Raw genomic sequence first — 21,920 nt, 5'->3', positions numbered from 1 at the left:
GTTTCATACTACAAGGAGTCTCCGAGAACCCTAAATTGACATTGCAGGAACTGCAGTTAACTCTTACACAAGCTGGTGTCAAAGTGAATGCATCTGCAATCAGAACGAGGTTGCACAAATTTGACCTGCTTGTGAGGTATGCCAGGAAAAGTTAACATTAGAGCAAGACTACAGTTTGCCATTGAACATCTAGGCAGAACAATGTGCTCTGCAGAAATGAGTCAAACATAGAGCTGGCCGCAGTTACAGTAGACATGTATCCGTGCAAACCAAAGACAGCATTTCAGGAGAATGTGGTGAAGCATAGTGGTGAAAATGTTTTTAGTTTGGGGTTGGTTTGCTGCCTCAGGGCCTGGGCAACTTGCAGTCACTGAGTCAACTAAGATTTCTGCATCATATCAAAGTATGTCTGAGGAGAATGTGAGGCCATCTGTCCAGAAGTTGAAGTTGAACTGGAAATGGACCTTTCAACACAGTTTTGAGCAAGGCCCTTAACCTGAGAATTGCTCCAGGGGTGCTGTACAATGGCTGATCCTGCACTGTGATGTCTGAAGGTCATGCAAAAACACAATTACAAAAATATCAAAGAAATGAGCCTGAGAATGGAGGGTTATGGACTGGCCTAGTCAAAGCCCTGATTTGAATCCCATTGAAATGTTGTGGGGGGATTTAAGTGGGCAATACATGCAAGAAAACCCATAAACATCTTGCAACCGATGGGCTTTTTCATGGAGGAGTGGTTAAAAATTTCACAAGTCAATGTCAGAGATTGGTGGGCAGTTATGCAAAATGCCTATACAATACAATTTATTTTGGTATAGCCTGTAAATGAGTGGACGCTCGGTGGCACTATTGCTCACCTTTTCCCCAACAGACAAACACACTGGACACAAGTTAAAAGCAGTAAAAAGTAATTTAATTTCTTTTCTCCAATATAGTGCCTCCAAAACCCCCCAGCCACACTGAACACAAATAAATTCACAATAATTAAACGCAATACTATCCTCAGTCACATTCCATCCCAACACCGGCTCGCTTGCTGGGTGCCAGTCAGTCTTTTATGTAGTCTTTGACCCGGAAGTGCTTGTCCAGGCGGCACCCACGGTACCCAGCAGGGCTGTGAAGCCGAACTCCATATCCCATAGTGCCCTGCAGGAATCCGGGGCAACGCTATGCTGCAGGGAAATTGCCATCAAGTGTACTGGATGTGTCAGCCGGGTTGAGCTGCTGGCCGTCCATCACAAGCTCAAAATCACACAGGAAGTGCCGCAATGGGCTTTAACAGGCCCTGTCTCTTGACAGCCCCCCAGCCTTGACTCTCTAAGAAGACAAGGAAAACCCCTTGTAGGGAAAAAATGGAAGAAACCTTGGGAAAGGCAAAGAGAGACCCCTTCCAAGGCAGGTTGGGCATGCAGTGGGGGTCAAAGAGAAGGGGGTCAATGCAATACAATACACAGAACAGAACAAATCCTCAATACAATATAGCAGCAAAATAAAAATATTACAAGTACAGAGCAGATGATATCACATAATAGAGTCCTGGAGACCTCAGCCATCAAGACACCTATAAGAAGTCATTTCAGCTAAATGGGGTAATACAAGCTTCTGAGGGTGTACCTTAAGTTTTCCCTAGTAAACCATTGCAGCAATTGATATTTTTGTTGAATAAATGACTTGAAAGGTAAATTTCCCTTGTGTTTTTATTCAAGTATATGACCATCATCTGCAGGCACTGTTTGCATGAAGCTCTAATGTCAACAGTTTCCATGGGGTGTATTCACTTTTTCACAGTATTCTGACAATTGTTGTGGCTCTCCAAGTTTTGCTCAGTGCTTCCTGTTTGCTTTAATGATGTACTAGTTGTGTCCAGAACTTAATTGGAGTTCACCTGTGGCAAGCTGAACTGATTGGACATCGATTTGAAAGGCACATGTGTTCCTACATAGCAGGGGTGTCCAACTCTGGTCCTGGTGGGCTGCAGTGGCTGCAGATTTTCATTCTAGCCATCTTCTTAATCAGTGAGCCGTTTTTGCTGCCGATTAACTTGTTTTGCCTTCGTTTTAATTGACGTGACTCCGACCCCTTAATGGTTTCTTTTATCTTAATGAGCAGCCAAACAATAATGAGACACAAAACAAGGCGCCACATGACCAGCTAACCTGAAAATAAGGAAAGATGAAGGTCTTGGTCATGTTGGTCTGCTCAGGTCACCAAAATGTTGGTGGTCTTACAAAAAACAGAAAGTCTACTGTAGCAGAATGAGAACATCAACTAGTCATGATATTCAATAACAGCTTTAATTAACAGCAAGAATTGGCTTCTCATTAAGAAACTGGTTGGAGTGAAATTGGCTGAAGTTTGACATTCCAGTTTAGCTGGTCATCTTTTGGCTCATTTCACATCTTGTTTCTGTTTGGCTGCCATTTAATGAAGAAAGAAATCAATTCAGAGGACTGAACCCTTAAAAACAGGGCTAATGACGGGAATAGCAGTGAAAACTACGCGCCTATTAAGAAAAGGGGTCAGAATGAAAACCTGCAGCCAGTGCGGCCCTCCAGGACTCCCCTGCTGTATAGTGAAGGTCCCACAAATCAGACTGCATGTCAAAACAAAAACCAAGCTATGAAGTCCAAACAACTCTCTGTAGACCTCCACGATCAAAGTGTGGTAAGGCACAGAGCAGGGCAAGGGAATAAAACAATTTCTAATGATTTGAGTGTTCCCAAGAGCACCATGGCCTCAATTGTGAAGTGGAAGAAGCTTGGAAACACCAGAACTGTTAATAGAGTTTACCGTCCAGCCAAATCAAGTAACTGGGCAAGGAGCCTCGGTCAGGGAGATGACCAAGAACACAATAATCACTCTGTCAGAGTTTCAGAGATCCTCTGCTGAGAAGGGAGAACCAGTCGCAAAGGATGACCATCTCAGCAGTACTCCATCAGTCAGGCATTGCTAGACAGAAGCTGATTTAGAGTAAAAGGCTTCCTTACAGCATTTAAAGAACTCTGACTGCTGGAGGAAAAAGATTCTGTGGTCTGATTAGACAACAACTGAACCCTTTGGGGTAGAACTCCAAGCACTAGGTCTGGCAAAGACCATAGTGACATGCAAAAGTTTGGGCCCCCTTTGCTTAAAATGTCTGTTACTGTGAAGAGTTAAGTGTGCAGAAGATGACCTGATCACCAATAGCATACCTAATGCCATCCGTACTGTGAAGCCTGGTGATGGCAGCAGGATGCTGTGGGCCTGCTTCTCAGCAGCAAGGACAGGGAGATAAGTCAAAATTGAGGGAAAGGTGAATGCAGCCAAATGTAGGACAGTCCTTGAAAAGAACCTGCTTCAGAACACACACAACTTCAGACTGGGGTGGCAGTTTACCTTCTAGTATGACAATAACCAAGACAATGCTGGAGTGCCTTAGGGACAAGGCTTTGACTTAAACTCTGTAGAACAGGAGACTTGAAGATGGCAGTTTACAGACATGTCCCTTCCAGTCTAATGGCGATTGGAAGGTTCTGCCAAGAAGAATGTGATAAACTGCACAAGTCTTGGTGTGCAAAGCTTGTAGAGACGAACCAAGAAAACTCCAAGCTGTAACTGATGCCAAAGGGCCTTCTACAAAGTCCTGGATTAAGGGTCTGCATGCCTGTATTAATGAGAGATTTCAGTTTTTGATTTTTGAAAGATTTGCAAATCTTTCTGAAAACATGTTTTCACTTTGTTATTATGGGTTATTGAGTGTCGATTGATGGAGAAAAAATCACAAATGTATTAAAAATTAAATCTGCAACACAATAAAGTGTGCAGAAAGTAAAGGGGTCTGAATACTTTCTGAGCCCACAATATTTCAGCAGATGTTAATATGTAATATACAGTGGAACTTTGGGTCACCACTGTAATTTATTCCAAAACTCTGGTCGTAACCTGATTTGGTCGTGACCCAAAGAAATTTCCCCAATAGGATTGTATATAAATACAATTAATCCATTCCAGACCGTCCGAACTGTATTTAAATATATATTTTTAAAGATTTTTAAGCACAAAGTGCACAGTGTAATAGTAAACTAAATGTAAAAACATTAAATGACACTGAGAAAACCTTGAGCAGAGAAAAGTAACATTGCAAGAATTCACACTATAGCCTTACGAACTGCTCTCTGTAAACACTTTTTTTAATGATTTTTAAGCACAGGGAAAAACATGAACATTTGAAAAATCCATAATTTAATAAACAACCAAGAAAAGTAACATTGCAACAATGCGCGGTACGAACCGATCACTGTAAACAGAAGTGAAGTGGAGGTTAAAATCCAATAGAAAAAAGTCATTAAATACAATGAGGTTAAAACAATGCTGGAATCAATCTCTTTAAAAACAAGCCTGGTGCATTCTTTAACTGCCTTCTCGGCCTTATGTGGCCAGCAAAAAAAACACACCGCTCGCTCGAGTGAACACGTGCGGAAATCATCGGCGAGTACGAACTGGAAGGGAAACTGGCTTGTTCGTCACCCAAGTGTGTAGTCATAAACAGATGTAAAAGTTTGGTGAACTTTTTGGTTGTAACCTGATTTATACGTGTTCCGAGACGTTTGTGACCCGAGGTTCCACTGTATTTATTTGCTGCATTTAACACTCTGGAATGAAATAACGCATGAAGGTGGCATCTGTGCAAGTTGGACAAACCTTAATCCAAGTCCAATGAACACAATCTCTGACCATTCAGACTTCTTAGGGTGTTTTTTGATCATAGAAGGGTTTTGGGGTGACCCTAAACCTAACCATCAGGTATGCCCAGCTCTTATTCTCTGATCCTTACAACCCACCTGGCCTGGAAGAATCTGCAGCCGCAATCCACTTGCGCCCAGGACTAATGGGAACCATTTTACACCCAGAACTTGCTGCTGTTCTGCTTCACTCCACCTATTAGAGGACATCTTCTCTTTTATCATTTATAGCCCAGACAGCAGGAGAACAAATAGTAAATGAAAGCAAAGGGGGCAGACAATAAACTTTTAATCACTCGTTATTCAAATATTGTTAAGGTGCCAAAAGTGAAAGCAAATAAAACTAAATGAGTGTGACAGATTGGCAGTAATACAGTCCGGCTATTTCAGAAGCTGTTAAGAGATGATGCTGACTGAAACAGCAAATGTGTGGCATTCAGTCTCTTCAGGTTACGTTATTCCATCATCTTCTGCTCTTCCCTGGTTCTTCTATGTCTCTTCCTGCTTGAAGATGGCTTTTAGAAGCTTGTCAGGGCCAAGGTGAACACCCCGAGACCCTCTTTATAATAATGTGATTTTGAGGGACCATTTCAGTACACATTCAAGAGGTACACACGCACGCCAGAAGGTAAGCAGCAGTTTGACAGCTTCACTTGTACGCATGTGGAAAGTTCAGGAAAAAAAACTGATGACCAGTTGACCAGTTTGCCATTTAAAGTTCTAACCTTTTCATCTTTGCTAGACTTCTCCTGTCTTCTGGCTGCAGAAAATTCCCCTCTCTATAAATCTGCCTTCTGTCCGTGCAAACACATCTTCTTTTATGTGGCCTGACATGCGGTTACAGAGAGGAGAAGGTCAACTTGCCTCTGTCAAACATGCAATTATACAAACATAAAAAATGGTCTATGATCCTTCTTAACAATTTCAAGAATATGAAGTATAACATAGTAAGATCAATACATCTGCAGACGCTCTGCTCTCACTCAGTAGCCATATGCTCCTCTAAGAATCTAAATGAGAATCTGACCAGAAATTGACTTTCACAAACCAACCTCAATGCTTCCTGCTTGAAGTATCACTGTGCCACCTTGATAGAAGCATTTTAATATTCTGGAGCTCTGAAGTCCTGCTTTGTGACAGCATGCGTTCATTTTTACTGGACACGGTGGCTGCTCTGTAAGCAGTTGTATATTTATTTGATCAAAAAAGTACATGTCAAAAAATTGTGGCTCACAAAAGAGGCAAGGTCTCTCATTTTTTCCATCCTCCTGTCTCTATTCCAATCCCAGCTCTGTGCAGCAGGACAGCAGGGTGTTCTTTAATGACTGAAGGACGTTCAGGCTGAACCTTTTGCCTTCACAAATCACATCTTTTTGCGGGTTAGTCCAAGTAGTTTCACACTGATCTTATGTTTCCCACAGCCTGGCCTGGGCCTCTTTCACGTGTTGCATGGCCTCTGGTGTCACCACCCTCAATTCCTACACTAAAACTGTCATCACGTACCGGCGCACACGTAAGGCCTACGAGGCGAGCCTGAAGAAGTACAGCCAGCTGCCATTGTACCAGCACACAGCAGTGGCGGCCTTGTCTCGGGATGCCCCACTCAACCCTTACTACTCCTCAGAAGAAAAGACTTTCTGCCCTCCTCCTCCTCCTCCACCTCCTCCACCTCTGACACTGCCCCCAGATCTGTACGATGATTCTAAAGAGCCTGTTCTTTTTAATGGCATCCTTGAATCCACAGCAGAAGAAGACAACAAGAAGGAAGAGGGATATTTGGCAGAAGATGGAGAGCCATGCTGACATGACCACTGTCCTCACCTTGCTTATGGCTGCAGTACCTGGCAGCCTTACCATCTCCTTCCTTCACCATTCCATACTCACAGACCTTCATTTCATTGTGCGTAAGTCTGACTTGTGCCTCTTATTATGCATTCAGATTTCTTGATGTCATTTTTGATAAACCCCATAGCTCCTCTGCTGTTTCAGAAGATATTTTACAGATGTTAGTCTGAGGAGTCGGTTGGAGTGAAATGAAATCTCATGGAATTACTGTAGCTTGTTCAGTCTGGCAGCAAAGAAAACTTGGGGACATTTACAATGACTCCGGCTTGTAACATTCCAGTCACTGAGGTCCATTTTCTCTGCTTGCTCTTCTTCTATTTTCTATCTCCAACTCTAATCCATGTTCTGTCCATTTTCTTTCCACCAGCTCTGTATTTGTTCTTGTACATTGTCTCCAATATTAAGAAACCTCTACATTTAGTTTCTATCTGGTGGTGTGACCTTGTAATGGTCGCCTGGAATATGGGTGCGTCACTGTGAGTTTGTACCTTTCCCCATTCCTGTTATTAGTGGAATGGATTACTTTGTAAGGCCGGCCAATTGTACGGGGGAGGGGAGCACCTGGCTTGGAGGGCATAACAGACTGTAGGGGGAGGAGCCAACGGTATGTAAATGGGTGGCAGAAAAGAGGAGAGGAGGAGCGCAGAGCCAAGAGAGAAGCGGACTCCATCACAGGAAAAGAGAAAGGATTGACACCGCATGGAAACAGGTGAACCCGAGTTCATTTCAGGACAAATTTTTTTTCCTTTCTGATGAAAAGTATTCGGGAGAGGACCTGATGGGCCAGCACAAAGAACTGTTGATCTGTACAATTCCCGAAGCAGGAGGTATTGTTCAGCACCTCATTCCCCACCACAGACAGAGATAGTCATTCTGTACACAGAATATTTAAAGGACTACGAATACATTATTTTTTTTTGCCTCTTTCTCAGATTTATGTATTGGTATTGTATGTGTTTAAGTGTTTTGTGCTGTGATTTGTGTTGGGTGGGAAGCGTTGCAGAGTGATATTATGTATGTAGGGGTTTTTTGTTACAGTAAGTGTGTGTATGTTCTTCCAGTAATCATTTTGTTTACTTAACTCTGCATTCACTGGTGTGTCTCTGTACTTGGGGTGGTGTATTAGGAAAGCAGTGTTGGTCGCTTGTGCCTCGGATTATTTTTTTTTTTCCTTTGCTGCCACTTTAGGAGGGCAGCGTATTTTATAATCATGCCAGTTCTAAGAGCGGTACAAGCTTCCAATGTCATCTCTTGGAACAATGATCCCCAAAGAATCTAAGCTCTCATTGTGTTCCGTTCAAATCTGTACATCACCTACACCTTATCCCCTGCAAACTTTATGCTGTGCATACCCTTGCTAAACCCATTTGTCACTTTTGTCCCTTAAATATTCATTTACATTTATTTGCTTAGCAGATCCAAAACGGCTTACAAAAGAGGTCAAAGTGAACTTTATTGTCATCTCAACCATATACAAGTATACAGATAGACGAAATTGCGAAGATCAGGGTCTACAGTGTAACAACATGACGTGCAAATAATAAATTCAAAATAGAATTAAAATTTAAAATTAAAACGCAAACAAGACAAGATATTGTGCAAAGACAAGACAAAGAAGCAGCAGCAAAATTGACGTGTAGTTAGCAATATGAACATTGATTCAATGTATTGTATTTGCAGTCTAGATACATAAATATAGTCAATAGATATGTAATATAATAAATAATAGATATAGATAATACAGAAATTATCAGTGTATAATCATAAAAACAAACATAATCAAGTAACATTAGGCGAGGGCCTGTTTGTTCAGCAAGTGTCACAGGATGGGTAACAGAAGTTGATTGCCACAAGTGAAAAGATGTAATAACTCATACATGTACAATCATAAATTGCAATCATTAAAGTAATTACATTTGAACAAGAATATAAAGTATCACATTGCAAAGTGTTTGTTTTGTTTTTCTCCATTAATTAGACAGATATTCACAGAACAGATGGGTCTTCAGTTGCTTCTCCAATACTTTGAGGGAGTCAGCAGTACAAATGGAGGTGGGCAGACCATCCCACCAACGTAGGGGTGGCATCACCAGACATCAGCAGACATGAGTATTTGAGAAGGAGCAATCGCACCTCTCCAGTGTCTCCATTCACTCAGGTGCTGACCAACTGACTACTCTGTAGGCCAGCATCAGGGATTTGAATTTAATGTGTGCTGCTACAGGGAGCCAATGTAGCGACCTGAAGAGTGGAGTGACATGTGCCCGTCATGGCTGGTTAAATACAAGATGGGCTGCTACATTCATTTATGTTTGGGGCTGTCCCTCAGTTTCATCTTTTCTTTTTACCATCTCTACCTTCTATTCTGCCATTTAACGTTCCCTTCCCACCTCACACATTCCTCCTCCTGAAGTTTCTGCTCTTCCCTTCACTTTCACTGAGAAGTGGCTATTATTTCTGCAGAGTTAGCCCTGGTCTGTTACTGATGATCCCCGGATTCTTTTTGCTTTTCTTTTTCATTTCTAGAAATCCTGTTTCCTTAACTTTATCTCACTTTCAGTGGCACAGATCAGTTGTTCAAGTTGCTTTAACATACGTAGAGAAGTCACAGGCCGCTCTGTGTACTTGTCAGGGGTTCTGGCTGATGGTCAGCTTCTCGTTCCTAATGTTGGTTCATGACTTGATTATCTGATGTCCTTCATGTTCACTCTGGGGCTACCTGTACCTGCCGTACCTCTCTTCCCAGTTTAAACACACACCCAGAATTTTTGATTCTTTAGGGACCTCTTCAACTGGGTGGTCTGGGTAGTTGCTGTGGGAAGAACGGTTTTCTATTCCTTCACTCTTTGTTCATGCTTATAATGTTTTCTTTATCTTGATATGTCTTACTTACATTTAACAAAAATATGGTCATAAAAAAGACCACCGTTTTGTGATTATAGTGACACAAGATGGCATAAAGTCAGTGGGTCCAAACCTTTTCTATGACCTGCACTCCTAGATAATATTTTATTTATGTTCACACCCCCTACAAAAAAAATTTAAGTTGGCCACAGATTGAACCACTTACAGCACTGCAGGTGACTGAAACTGAACTCAAAAAATAAGCTTTTAACTCAGTGCATATAATTTAAATATAAATTGAGTACTTTACCTTTTTTAAATCTCAGTAATCCTATAAATGCGTCCTCCCATAATGCTTAGCCACTGGATTGGCAATGTTCCTAGACACAATCTATATACTGTATAGTTTTGGAGGGTTTTCTAGATCAAAGATTTAAAAATGTCCTGACTTTTCTCATTGAACACTTCATTTTAATGCTGATTATTTATTTTTGTTTACCACGACACCCTTTTGCATCCCTATCAGTGCCAGAATTTTGTGTTGTTCACATCTCATCATTCTACAGGAGATGCAGTGCTGATGATGTCTAAACTGGCAGCAAGTTTAAAAGTCATCCAAAACAATGCCATAGTATCCAACTTTAGGATCCCAAAACTTTTTTCTGTGCCTCATTCTTGTTTATTTTTGATCTTCTGATATTTGCCTTTATTGTCTCGTTTCTTGGTCTCCAATGGCCGTCCTGTGCTCTGTATGTTGATGATTTGGTTGGCTTGATCTCCCGGTTTTGCCTGTTTCTGTCTGCATGTTTTTTCCAGTTACTTTCCTTCCATAAGACCTCACCAAAGGGACACAGCCAGATTCAAAACTCAAGAGGGAGGCTTTCAGGACTGCATAGGCACACAATGGGGCACTGGCTTGAAAAGTTCAAAAATACTTTTAAGTGTCTCAAAAAACACAAACATGCCCTTCAAGAGAGAAGATAACTTAAAGATCAAAAAGAAAACAATGCTCTTGAAATATAAAAAAGTTATGAAGTATATCAAAAAAATGTAAGAAAAGCACAGCATTAATGAGTCAAATGAATGTTCCTAAAAAGTTAATCTGGGAACAATTCCACAATCCGGTACTTAGAATCCAAAAACAGAAGCAACAACTCCACAAAAGACAGAATCCTGAACGAAATACTCACAACTGTTATATTTTCCCCACCAGCTTCAATGACTCTCTCCTAGGAAAATCTCAGCCTCATTATAAAGGCTAAAGATGGTCCCGCCATAATATTTACAAGACCAGACCGATTCAACTCCTGCCCCCACAGGCTTTGGTCTTGTCACGTCTGGACTACTCCAGCTTTCTTCCGGCAGGAGTACTGGCATTTGTCACAAAGCTGCTGCAGATGATTCAAAATGCAGCGGCACATGGTGTTCAACCAGCTGAGTTGGGAACGTGTCACTCCTCTTTTCAGATCACACCATTGACTCCCAGTAGAAGCACTTATTAAGTTCAACCTCTGGATGCTTACCTACAGAGTAGTTAGTGGATCAGCACCTGTTCTGTATATGGAGATGCTTGTGAGGTGCTGAGCTCCTTCTCGACCACTCAGGGCTGCTGATGAACGGTACCTGATGATGCCATCTCTGCATGGTATCAAATCTTAATGCAGGCTCTTCTCATGCGTAGTGTGGTGGAACGAGCTGTCCAAATTTTTGAAATTCATTTGAAGAGTCTTTTCCTTGGTGAATTCCTGTCTAACTGATGTTTACTGTCAGGTTTTGTACCTTACTTGCATTTTGTTCTGAGCTCGACCTTTGTGATGATCAATTTTAAAACCTGCTCTGTAGTACTAGGGTGTTGTACCATGTTAGCCATTATGAATGTAGTGAGAAGTCAAGCAAAATGACACCTTTTATTGGCTAACTAAAAAGATTACAATATGCAAGCTTTCAAGGCAAATTAGGCCCCATCTTCAGGCAAGATGTAAAAAAGAAACTGGAGCTCTCTGTGTTTATATAGACATTTAACACATTACAACATCTCTCTATTATAAAAAAAATCTTGGAAGGAGACGAGATGTAATTTTCTCGGAGAGACACTTACACGTCCCGTGAGACAAGTCTTTGTGCCAAGAGATTTAACCACGCCCGGGGTTGGAAATAAAAGACAAAGTAGAACGTCGTAAAGAATTGAAAAACATTGGCGCAGTACACATGCAGAGCAGGTTAGAGATAATGAAAGTACGAAAATTCGAAAGTCAAAGAAAAATGATAATAAAGATTGTATTAGCGCAAACAAACGGAAATTACTCCGTGAAATAATGGAACAGCGAAATGAGATCAAATATATTGTTCGGATTTAAACTTTAAGTCAGAGACTTGTAGATCGTCTTAATTCTCGTTGCCATCTGAGAAAAAAAAAAAGAAAAGTAGTGTTTCTTCCCAATGAATAGGCATATCCACTGGAATTAAAAGATTCCAAAAATGTTGGCGCGGTACACATGCAGAGCAGGTTAGAGATAATAGTACGAAAAAATCGAACGTCTCAAAAAATGGATAGTAAAGATTGCATTAGCGCAAACAAACGGAAATTATTACTCTGTGAAATAACGGAACAGTGAAAAGAGATCGAATATATTGTTTGTATTAAAACTTTAAGTCTGAGACTTGCAGATCATCTAATTCGTGTTGCCATCAGGGAACAAAAAATGTACTGTTTCTTCCCAATGAAGAGGACTATTCATGAGAATTAAAAGATTTTTTGTTTGGTAAAAGTGAAATCCTGCGAGAGAAAATTTCAAGCCCTGCGAGACAAGAGATCATACAAAGATATTTGGAAAAGTCCTGCCCACATAACCACACACATGGTTCAATCATTTCTTATTTGTGTGAATGCTATTGTCAGACACAGTTTGTGTAGAGAGAAATATACAATATTCACTAACGGGCGGTTATATGTTGCGTTGTCACAATGTAATTCCAAACATGGAATCAAAATTCAATGCGATATTGATGAAAAGGTAAAAGCGAAAAGAGATTGAATATATGGACATAGGTGATATGACAGAAGTATGTAGATATTGTTTGAAAGTACGAAAATTCGAAAGTCTCAGAAAAATGATAGTAAAGATTGTATTAGCGCAAACAAACGGAAATTACTCTGTGAAATAACGGAACAGTGAAAAGAGATGAAATATATTGTTCGGATTTAAACTTTAAGTCGGAGACTTGTAGATCGTCTAATTCATGTTGCAATCAGGGAAAAGTAGTGTTTCTTCCCAATGAAGAGGCCTATCCGCGAGATAGTTAAAAGTAGATAAAAAAAAAAGATAGATAAAAAAGATAGATAAAAGTTTTGTTGTTTGCTGAGAGTGAAATCCATAAACACGAGCGGCAGAGACGCGAATTCGCTGGCGTGTAGTGCAGGAGGGTGGTTGGCGAGCGAAGCCCCCTAATGGTTTAAATAGAGACAAGGGTTTTATGGCCAGATGTGAGGATTGTTTGCATCTCCCAGACTGACACAGACAAAATGACTACAGACCCACATTGTATGGAAAAACTCACCAGAAGCTTCAAAAGACTTTGTTGGACAGTTATCTTATCCAAAGATATCTTGGCTGGACATTGTTCACCTCTCTTGCTTAATGAATCTTAGCCTGAAGAGCTCTATTAATTTTTACACTTAAGAAACCTGTTCTGTAACACTTATTCTCAAACAGTCTTATTTACTTGATTTTGTTGACCTCTTTTGTATGTCGCTTTGGATAAAAGCATCTGCTCAAGCTGATGTCATATTACACGACTTTTTCGCGTGGGGCATGTCAGAATTACCAACCGCAGTCACTGATCTCTTTGCTGCACCATGTCAAATTACATGAAAATGTCTACTTTACTGACTACATTACAAATTATTCTCGCCCCATTTTCGACAGCCAATAGCGTGCTTCCTAAAGGAGTTGGCACTGTACGAAGGGGCTGATAGCTGTGGCAAGTTCGGCAGCAATCTAGACCCCTTTTTTCATTTTATTTATTCTGTATTAGTTTCTAAAATACAAGACTTCAGAGAGCCCCTCTCTTCTGCTTGCATTGTTCAAAACACACGTGCTCCTTATTCCTCATTGCTACATTCTATGCCCTGATAAACAGAGTCAGCTCATCTGGACAAACGGCCCACCCCGACGAGTGAAGAGAAAACCCAAGGTGTTTGATTTAATCAGAGAGAGTTGCAGACTAGTTGGCCTCGGTCGGAGGGTACGTCAAATTAGGCAACCGTCCAGTGTCTCTGACTCACTAAAAGTTTAGAAATGAAGACTACAATTGAAAATTGCTGAGAAAGTCACATAATGTGACATGGGTGCTTAAACGAGTAAATCTAAATGTAAATGTAATGACATCATGGTGGCTCCTTCTCTTGGTGGGGGCTACAAAACACAAGAGAACATAGAAGCACAATATATAGATATACTAAATAATAAGTTAACATAAGTTACGTAAAAAACATGAGAAATAATAATTTTCATATAACAATTAAGCAGAAAATAAACATAAGACAGGAGCAAAACCAGTGTGTAATGCAACACCTGGCCCTCGGTAGAGATGGAGTGCACCCCATTACTGTTTTCTGTTAGCTCAGTAAAGAAAAAATATGGCTACATGTGAAAAAGAGAGTGGCATCCTCCTCTGATTCCTCGGATGGTGGGTTAACAGAATGAGATAACAGCAGTTAATTGTGCTCTGGAAGTTGTAGCTGTGCCAGGGCCCACTGCTGACACTGCAACGTGTTCTTCCTTTACTGGTTACTTCAGCCCACCCGAGTGCTGACTAACAGGAGCTGACTGTCTCATCAGATCTACCGCCGACAAGTCGAGTGCTATAATTACCTCCGCCGGCTGGATGTAATTAGTAATACATCACTGCCATGCTGGCGCAGGGAACACGCCTCTGTCAGGTTTTAGAATACAGCTTGCTTTCTGAGCTACTTGCATGCAGAGAACACCAAATTAGTCAGAGATAATAAATAGAGATGGATGCTGTAAATCTATGTTCCTTTTTTGTCCTTATACAATTAAACCCAAGGAAATGCTGTCATAGCAATCATCTCAAGTTAGAGAGACACCAAGGAGGCCAAAGATATCAGAACAGTTCATATGCAAACACAACAGAATGAGAAATACAGGGAGAGAACACCTTAACGGGTTCAAGTGTGTCTTCCAGGTGAGGTGGCTCACCCACTTGCCCACTGATCAGTGTTCACACGTCACTCTCGTCTCTCAATCATGGCCTGTCTTCCTAAGTCAATGACCACAGCTCTGTGCTTAATGAGTCTGTTGTATTGCACTTACCGATGACACGCCGCCGACAGGACTGATCTGTAGATGGGAAAGAGGTGGCACTTCTGACAAGGTGGTACGAAGTCATCCTGGAGCTACATCGTACGACTCAAGACAGACAAAGCAAGTTCATTTACATGGTGTAGATCAGGGGTCTCCAACCCGTCGCTTGCGAGCTACCGGTAGCTTGCAATCCCTTTCCAAGCAGCTCACCAAAGGGTTAATGAATCATATATAACTTTGAACACTTGATCAGTCAAATTAGAGGCAGGCAATCTTTCCAAAAAATCTTATCACGGTCCTTTTAACACAAAATCACGATCCACAATCTGAATTGCAATCTCTTTTCAATGTGGCATACACTTAAGAGAATATCCAGACTCAACTCATCAAGACCTAAGTAACACTTTATTTTAAAAATCAAACAAAGTTGAATTCAATTGTTCTCGCGTTCGCTAGCTAAGCGGAGTTAAGGAACACGGCCCAAAGCTGGCGAGTGAGTGAGGAAGGCTCTTCCCTCGGCCTGCTGCGTGTTTCTCAGATTTGCACAAATAAATCAGAACCGCAAGCGAACTATGATACATAGCGAAATGAGAGAAGTCACAAAATCAACCAGCAAAATAGCAAATTATAGAAAAAAACACAATCTAAATCCGTTAAGTAGTTCTCTCTCATGAAAAGCGGACAGACATACAGACAGACATTGGATTTTATATATTATATATTAGTAAACCTTCAAAATAACGTGCAGCTAAAGTCTCAACAGCATTTCTGGAGCTTAGTAGAGCCAGATAACTATAAGAATCTTCACCAAGCAGCTCTGAAAATGTCTGCTTTGTTTTGGTCTCCATACCTCTGTGAGTCTTACATGAATGTCATGAAGTCAAAGTTCAGAACAAGACTGAGAGACGAACATTTAAATGACTCCATTAGAGTGAACCTGTAGCAGTCCGGTGCCGCTAAGATTCACACTGTCAAGCTGACGGTGATTTATTTAATTTCTTATAGAGGATACCATGGAAGCCCCCATCCTTGGCCCGCCCGCACACACTCACAAACAGAGATGAAATAAAGTATGCTGGGAACTAAGGACAATTAAGAATATAATGAAATTAAATAATATAAATGAAAACAATAATACCACCCCTGTACCCCTACGGTGATATTACATTAAACATATAAACACAAACACCACACAGCAAAGTCCATGGAATACCAAACTGGATGTGATGAGAGTAACTCCAGAGATCTGCACGCTGAAAGGGAAGGAAAAAAACAGTCCTACTGGTAGACACTGTAAGGGTGAAGACGGATGGGTGGTTCAGGAGTGCTCCTTTTCTTGCAGGGAAGCCAATGAATCCAAAATCAGTCCTCAGCACACAGTGTCTACATTTGTAGACAGACGATCCTGACCTCAACAACGAATACCATCCTGGACACAGCGATTAAATATGACTTATTTAACAGAAGGCAGTCCAACAGGTAAACGGCACACACAATACAACAAAAAACATTTTTTTCCCCTTGGCCACCTGCCCTCCTTTTAAACTCCTTTGGCCACCTTTGACCCCAACAGCCCCTTCAGGGACTGCTGGGAGATGCAGTTCTCACTAATAGCACTGCTACAAACAGGGCCGGATTTAGATGAAAAGAGGCCCTAGGCTATTCCACTTATGAGGCCCTTTCACCTCCCATTTTTAAGTTTGTTCAAATTGCTAACAATTTGAATGTAGGCCCCTCTTGATCTTGAGGCCCTAGGCTGAAGCCTAGTTAGCCTATAGGAAAATCCGGCCCTGGCTACAAACCTAAGTGGCTCCACTCCACCAGACACCTCTCCTGTTGACTCCATGCAGTGCCAGTCATCTGACTAACTAAAAAAACACATCACACATGCAACTGGACATGTGAATAAAGTGACACAGTGACATGGAACAGAATGACACATGAATAAGGAATATCTGTGTATTTGGAATTGCATTGTTTTGTTTTGACAGCATTCATGTTTTACTTCAATAGTGTGAGATAGACTAGAAAATGCATACAGACATAGAAAATGAACTTCAGGTGAACTAAATATTTTTTGTGATGTTTTAATGCAAAATGTGATTGTCGACACCAACATTTTGTAAATGTTCAGGCAAACCAAGCTTATTCAGTTTGTTTGGGTTGAAATAAGCCAGTGGTTCTAAAACTGTGGGGTGGGCCCCCCTAGGGGGGCACGAAGATGTGAAAAAAAGAAAATAAGAATCGAAAATATGAAAAATACATCTATTGAAACCAAAAAAAATTAACTTAAACTACATTCTGATACTAGAAAGATAAATATAGAGTTAGATAAATGTCGATAAAAGTTAAGTAGGTATAATAAAATATGCATCTATGATATATCATTAATTTAAAAAGAACAAATTGGTATTAGTGGGCTCCTTACAAAAACGTTAAGGGGGGTGCGATTAAAACTGTTATGAAAACTTGGTTCGCAAATACTTAAAGGCTGACAAATGCTGAAATAAGCCATGAGAATAAACGTTGGAAAACATGAGTAGCTCTCGGCCATTTTAATTTTGTAAAAGTAGCTCTCAGGGGAAAAAAGGTTGGAGACCCCTGGTGTAGAGTGAACCCCATCTGCAGTTCCACATTAAAGTTGTAACGGTTGTCGTTGGCAGTTTGGAGCTTTCCCTAGCCCTGTTAATAGTGGAATGACTGGATTTGTAATGCCGGCCAGTGGTTCATGTGCAAGGGAGCACCTGGTTCAGAGGGCCAAATAAACTGTAAAGAGAGGAGCCGACCATATTTAACAAGCCACGGTGGAAAAAAAAGTGGAGAAGGAGGAAAGAGAGCGCCAAATCAGAAGGAGCGGTCAGACTCCAAAAAAGAACAGCAAGAAGGAAATCCCGCTGAAGAGAGTCAGGTGAACCCGGGATCATTTTCCTTGTCTTCTGGGTGTGGTGAAATTATTTGGTTAGAGGACCTGACAAGCCAACATAAAGGACACGAGGTACGGCTCAGCGCATCCTTCACAATACCAGACAATAGAAGATTATTAATGACTGAGGATATTGAAAGGACTCTTGTTTTCATTAGCTTCTTTCTTATAATTGTTATTTCTGTACTAGTGGTTTATTTTATTGATTGTTTTGTTTCGTGATTCGGGGGATGTAGCACTGCAGGGTGGTATTATGTATACTGGGGGTTTGTATATTTTGTATCTTATTTCTAGTATAATAACATTTGCTTACACTGGTGTGCTTCCAGTGACCAGTTGGTCACTCACACCCCGATTCATTTCTCAGCACATATTACAATCATGCCGACTTGGGGAGCGGTACAAAGGGATGCATAGAGAGTCAGCGACAGGGCTGAACTTGACATGTATGGATTAAAGCCGTAGCCTCTTGGCCACACTCCCTAATTGTGGACGTTCAGGTTAGCATCAATAGAGGATGACAGAGAACTGTTAGCTGCCTCAGATCTCTGATCACTTGATTTACACTCACTGCACTGCATTGCATTTTTACTGTAAAAGATGCAAGAGAACCTTCATCTTTAAATAAACCCTCAAAAAATGTCACATGAATAGGAGCGTACATTTACGTAACTTGGAACCACAGAAGGTGGTGTCACCCTGTCGAATAGTAATGTAACGAGAGAAGATAGAGGTTAGGTATCTGTACAGAACTCCCTAGGCTTGGACTTGCCATTAATGCTCAAGATCTCCACTGACCTCTGTCGTACTACAGCCAGTGTCATAAAATGAAAGTCAGTTGACGTTGAAAACAGATGGTGTTTGGACAAAGCATCAAAATAAAGACCACCAATTTATTTTAATTCTAACAGTATAATCAGATGTGTTCCAATTCCATATGATAGAGTCCACATGGTGGGGTGACTGTCTGCAGACTCAAGTACTATGGATGAACTTCGGCTCATATGTTTCACTCCATTTGTGTTTCAGGTTTCTGTTTTCAATATTTGGAACAAGTAACAAAGTTCAAACCTTCAGTTCATTTTAAGACATACTTAATACGAATCTTTGGTCTTGAGGCATTGAAACTCTTTTGTATCCAGCTGGGGGTGCTAGATCCCTTGTTGGAATAAGTTCTTTTGTAATTGTGGCATATTATATAACCCGAAACTATATAGATGTAATATTAAAAGGAGATACCCTTCCCTTAGTGATACGGCGGTAAGAAATCACATAGTAGAAATAACTTAGCTTTCTTTAATGACGGCTTACGCAGCATAACAGATGAAGGAAGCCATGACAAGACCTTCGGGAGTGGCAGCCCGATGTGTAGAGTCTGCCATTTTCGTCGTTGCGTTGGAAGGATTTTCCGGATCGGATGGCGTTGTCTCCCATCTGTCCGTCGGCTTCAAAGGTGTGCCGGGCAATGTTCCATGGCTTTATACTCTTTCTTCATGTGCAGGCTCCCACTTAGGTGAATCATGCCATTCCAAACAAAGTAAAGAAGATCCAATGTCATGCTGACTCACAGAAATACTGTAGTACAATGCCCATTTTGCAGTTCTTCTTAACCTGTCTTCTCTTCTAATGCTTGCCTAGCGGTTCTAAATGATGAGCCCCTGTGTGCTAAATCTGGCTTTGTGTTAGCTGTACATATGAGAAGAAAGAAAAGCAGATTTATAAAATATTTTTGTACAGAGGACAGTGACATATTAAACTTATGTTACAGGTGCCTCAACATGAATGCCTCCTCCAGGAATGAGGCCTTCACCCCCTGGAATGAACAGACCACCTCTGCCAGGCTTGCCTCCACCTAGGCCTTGAGTTAACGGATTGTACTAAGGAGCTGTTCTTACAATACAGGAAAATTCAGTTTCGTTATTTGTTGTACTGTGACTCTAGTTGGCTTTTACAAACTATATTCACCATCCTTAAAAATTTACAAGTAAAAAAATATTAACAAAACATTTTTTGACAGATGGTTTACTAAAAAAAAAGGAATAAAAGACATGTCTCTGACATTGAAATAGAAAGCTAAAATTGCTCTTAGCACAAGGATACTGATTAATTTTTATCTTGTAATGAGCGTAGCATCAGAAAACACACACATAGAGAAGCGCCTCTGTCTGCTATGATCTCTTTCTGTCACTTTGACTATTACATCACTATATGGCATATCAACAGCAATAAGAGTTTAGAGAAGCATTGCGATCTATGGATATGCAACGTGTTAAAATGTCGCGGATTTCTGGCAGGGCATGTTTGCATTTCCAGTTAGAGAATATTTAGTTATTCATTTAGACGTGCAGTGAGATGTTGATTGCTGTGCAGGCTCACCCTTGGTTCTGCTGGAGTGGTGTCAGCGGCATTAGTCACATTTATTGTTTCAGGGGTTTTGATTACCAAAATCTGCATCTCCTGTGGCTCTTCGTTATCAGCTCTCTTAACGGCAGACTTCTTCATAGAGAATGACACACTATTTGCTTGAAATGTATATTTTGCAATTCATATTTTCACAAACATAACTTCTAATTCTTTCAGCTTTACATCGACTCCAACACCAGAGAGCTCACACAGCATGTGCATCAGCGTATCATTCACTGCTAGCACTAGTTAATTGATATCTTCAAATGCCAGTGTATAATTTTTAAGGTTTTTTCCTAAGGTTCGTCACGAGTTGGGTTCCACTTTATGCTCCCATCTCCTTTTTAGGAGGTCTTGAACCCAACGCCGTTGGTAATGTCACTGGATGAGCTGATCAGTGAGGACACAACGAAGCAAGGGGATGGTGCATAAAAGTGCAAAGTGCTTTTATTTAAAATAGTCCAAACAAAGTGTTCAAATAAATAGTGCAGTGCTTCAAATAAATAAATGATCCAATAAAACCAGTGAAAGGGTGAAGGTTAAAATAAATCCAATAAAAACGAGGTTAAAATATACAGTAGCTGGCTGGAAGCAGTCCTTTTAAAAACAAAGCCTGGTGCCTTCTTCTACTGGCAATTCCTGTGCTTCTCCCATCCAGCCTATGCACAAAGGGAGTCACCCTACCCTGCAGCTGACCTTCTCTGCATTCTGGTCTGGTGGCTTCCCGATCCCTGGCTTCATTCTGCTCTCCCCAGACCAAGACTTGAGTTCCCCAGTGACCAGGGTGCTCACGCTGGGGCATCCACCTCCCCAGCCTCCTGACTCCTGCTGTCTTTTGTGGCGAGCCATCCTCCTTCCGGTCACTCTTACTCCTCACTAAACGTTCAGCAGGAGTGACCACTACCGACTGCCCCATGTGCCAGCCAAACACCACACTAGGGCTCACTGCTCAGCTGCCTTCTGCTCTCGACATCAGCATCATTTTTCCTTCCCTCCGCACTCGCGCTCCTACTATTTATAATGGGGACGTGACTCAGGTGTGGCGATTAGCAGCTTCCGGCATCAATTACGGATGCAGACGACTCCTCACCTGTGCACTTAAGCGAGGAAACGCCCACCTCACAAAGCGCTCTGGCCCCACTACCATGCCCACTCTACAAGCCACAAGTGCAGCGATTATCTATTTAAAACTTGCCTTTTCTAGTGAGGACCGTGGACCTGCTATACCACAAGGTTTCCTAATCGAAGGATTTTTGGTTGGAACAGGTTATGTTTAATTTCAATACATGCAGAGTGCTCTCCACACATGCAAAACATATGCTTAATTAAGGCCTTTTCTGAAGACTTTGACAGTAAACAGTGTCATGCATGGGCTCATGGGAGAAGGCTTAATGTGTTTGGTGATAGTAATTACTCACCAAACCATAGGTTGGTGCTGTGTTCTAATGCCTTCTCTATTCCTCCCTCTGCAGAATGGAAGATTCACAGCCGTTCCGCCACTGGCATCACTTCCATTATCTGCCCTCCTGGATCCGCCCCTTTCTGCAACCCAAATGCCTGGAAGTTCGGCCATTTTGAGTTCAGATCAGTTCTGGGCCGTCGTCTGAAAGGGCGTTATCCGAAACTTGTTGAGTGTTTTTCCTCGCTTTCTCTTTATCCAGGGTGGCGCCCCAAGACTTTGAGGTTGTTTTGTCTCCTCTTCACAACAGTTAATCATAATCAGAAGCTTGCTGTCTGTCAGATCAGGTTAACAAGTGCACGTCTACTCCTTGCATTTCAAAATCATCGCCTTTTCTTTAATCTCCATCATCATAAGCACTGAAATGGTTGTAGAAATGTGACACTCGATGTGTT

At 41.3% G+C, this 21,920-nt stretch overlaps 1 protein-coding gene across 1 annotated transcript in view; it reads left to right on the top strand.

Moving 5' to 3' along the window:
• The window catches only part of LOC120537063 (germ cell-specific gene 1-like protein), a 46,908-nt gene extending 39,494 nt beyond the window's left edge, over window positions 1-7,414 (top strand). Inside the window, exon 7 of the mRNA XM_039765680.1 lies at window positions 6,146-7,414. Coding sequence (XP_039621614.1) covers window positions 6,146-6,527 — 382 coding nt within the window. The 3' untranslated portion in view covers window positions 6,528-7,414. The remainder of the gene's footprint in view (window positions 1-6,145) is intronic.
• The last annotated feature ends 14,506 nt before the right edge of the window (window positions 7,415-21,920 follow it).

The sequence above is a fragment of the Polypterus senegalus genome, chromosome 10, assembly GCF_016835505.1.
Source record: "Polypterus senegalus isolate Bchr_013 chromosome 10, ASM1683550v1, whole genome shotgun sequence".
Taxonomy (NCBI): domain Eukaryota; kingdom Metazoa; phylum Chordata; class Cladistia; order Polypteriformes; family Polypteridae; genus Polypterus; species Polypterus senegalus.
This window is presented reverse-complemented; position numbering and strand designations above follow the sequence as displayed.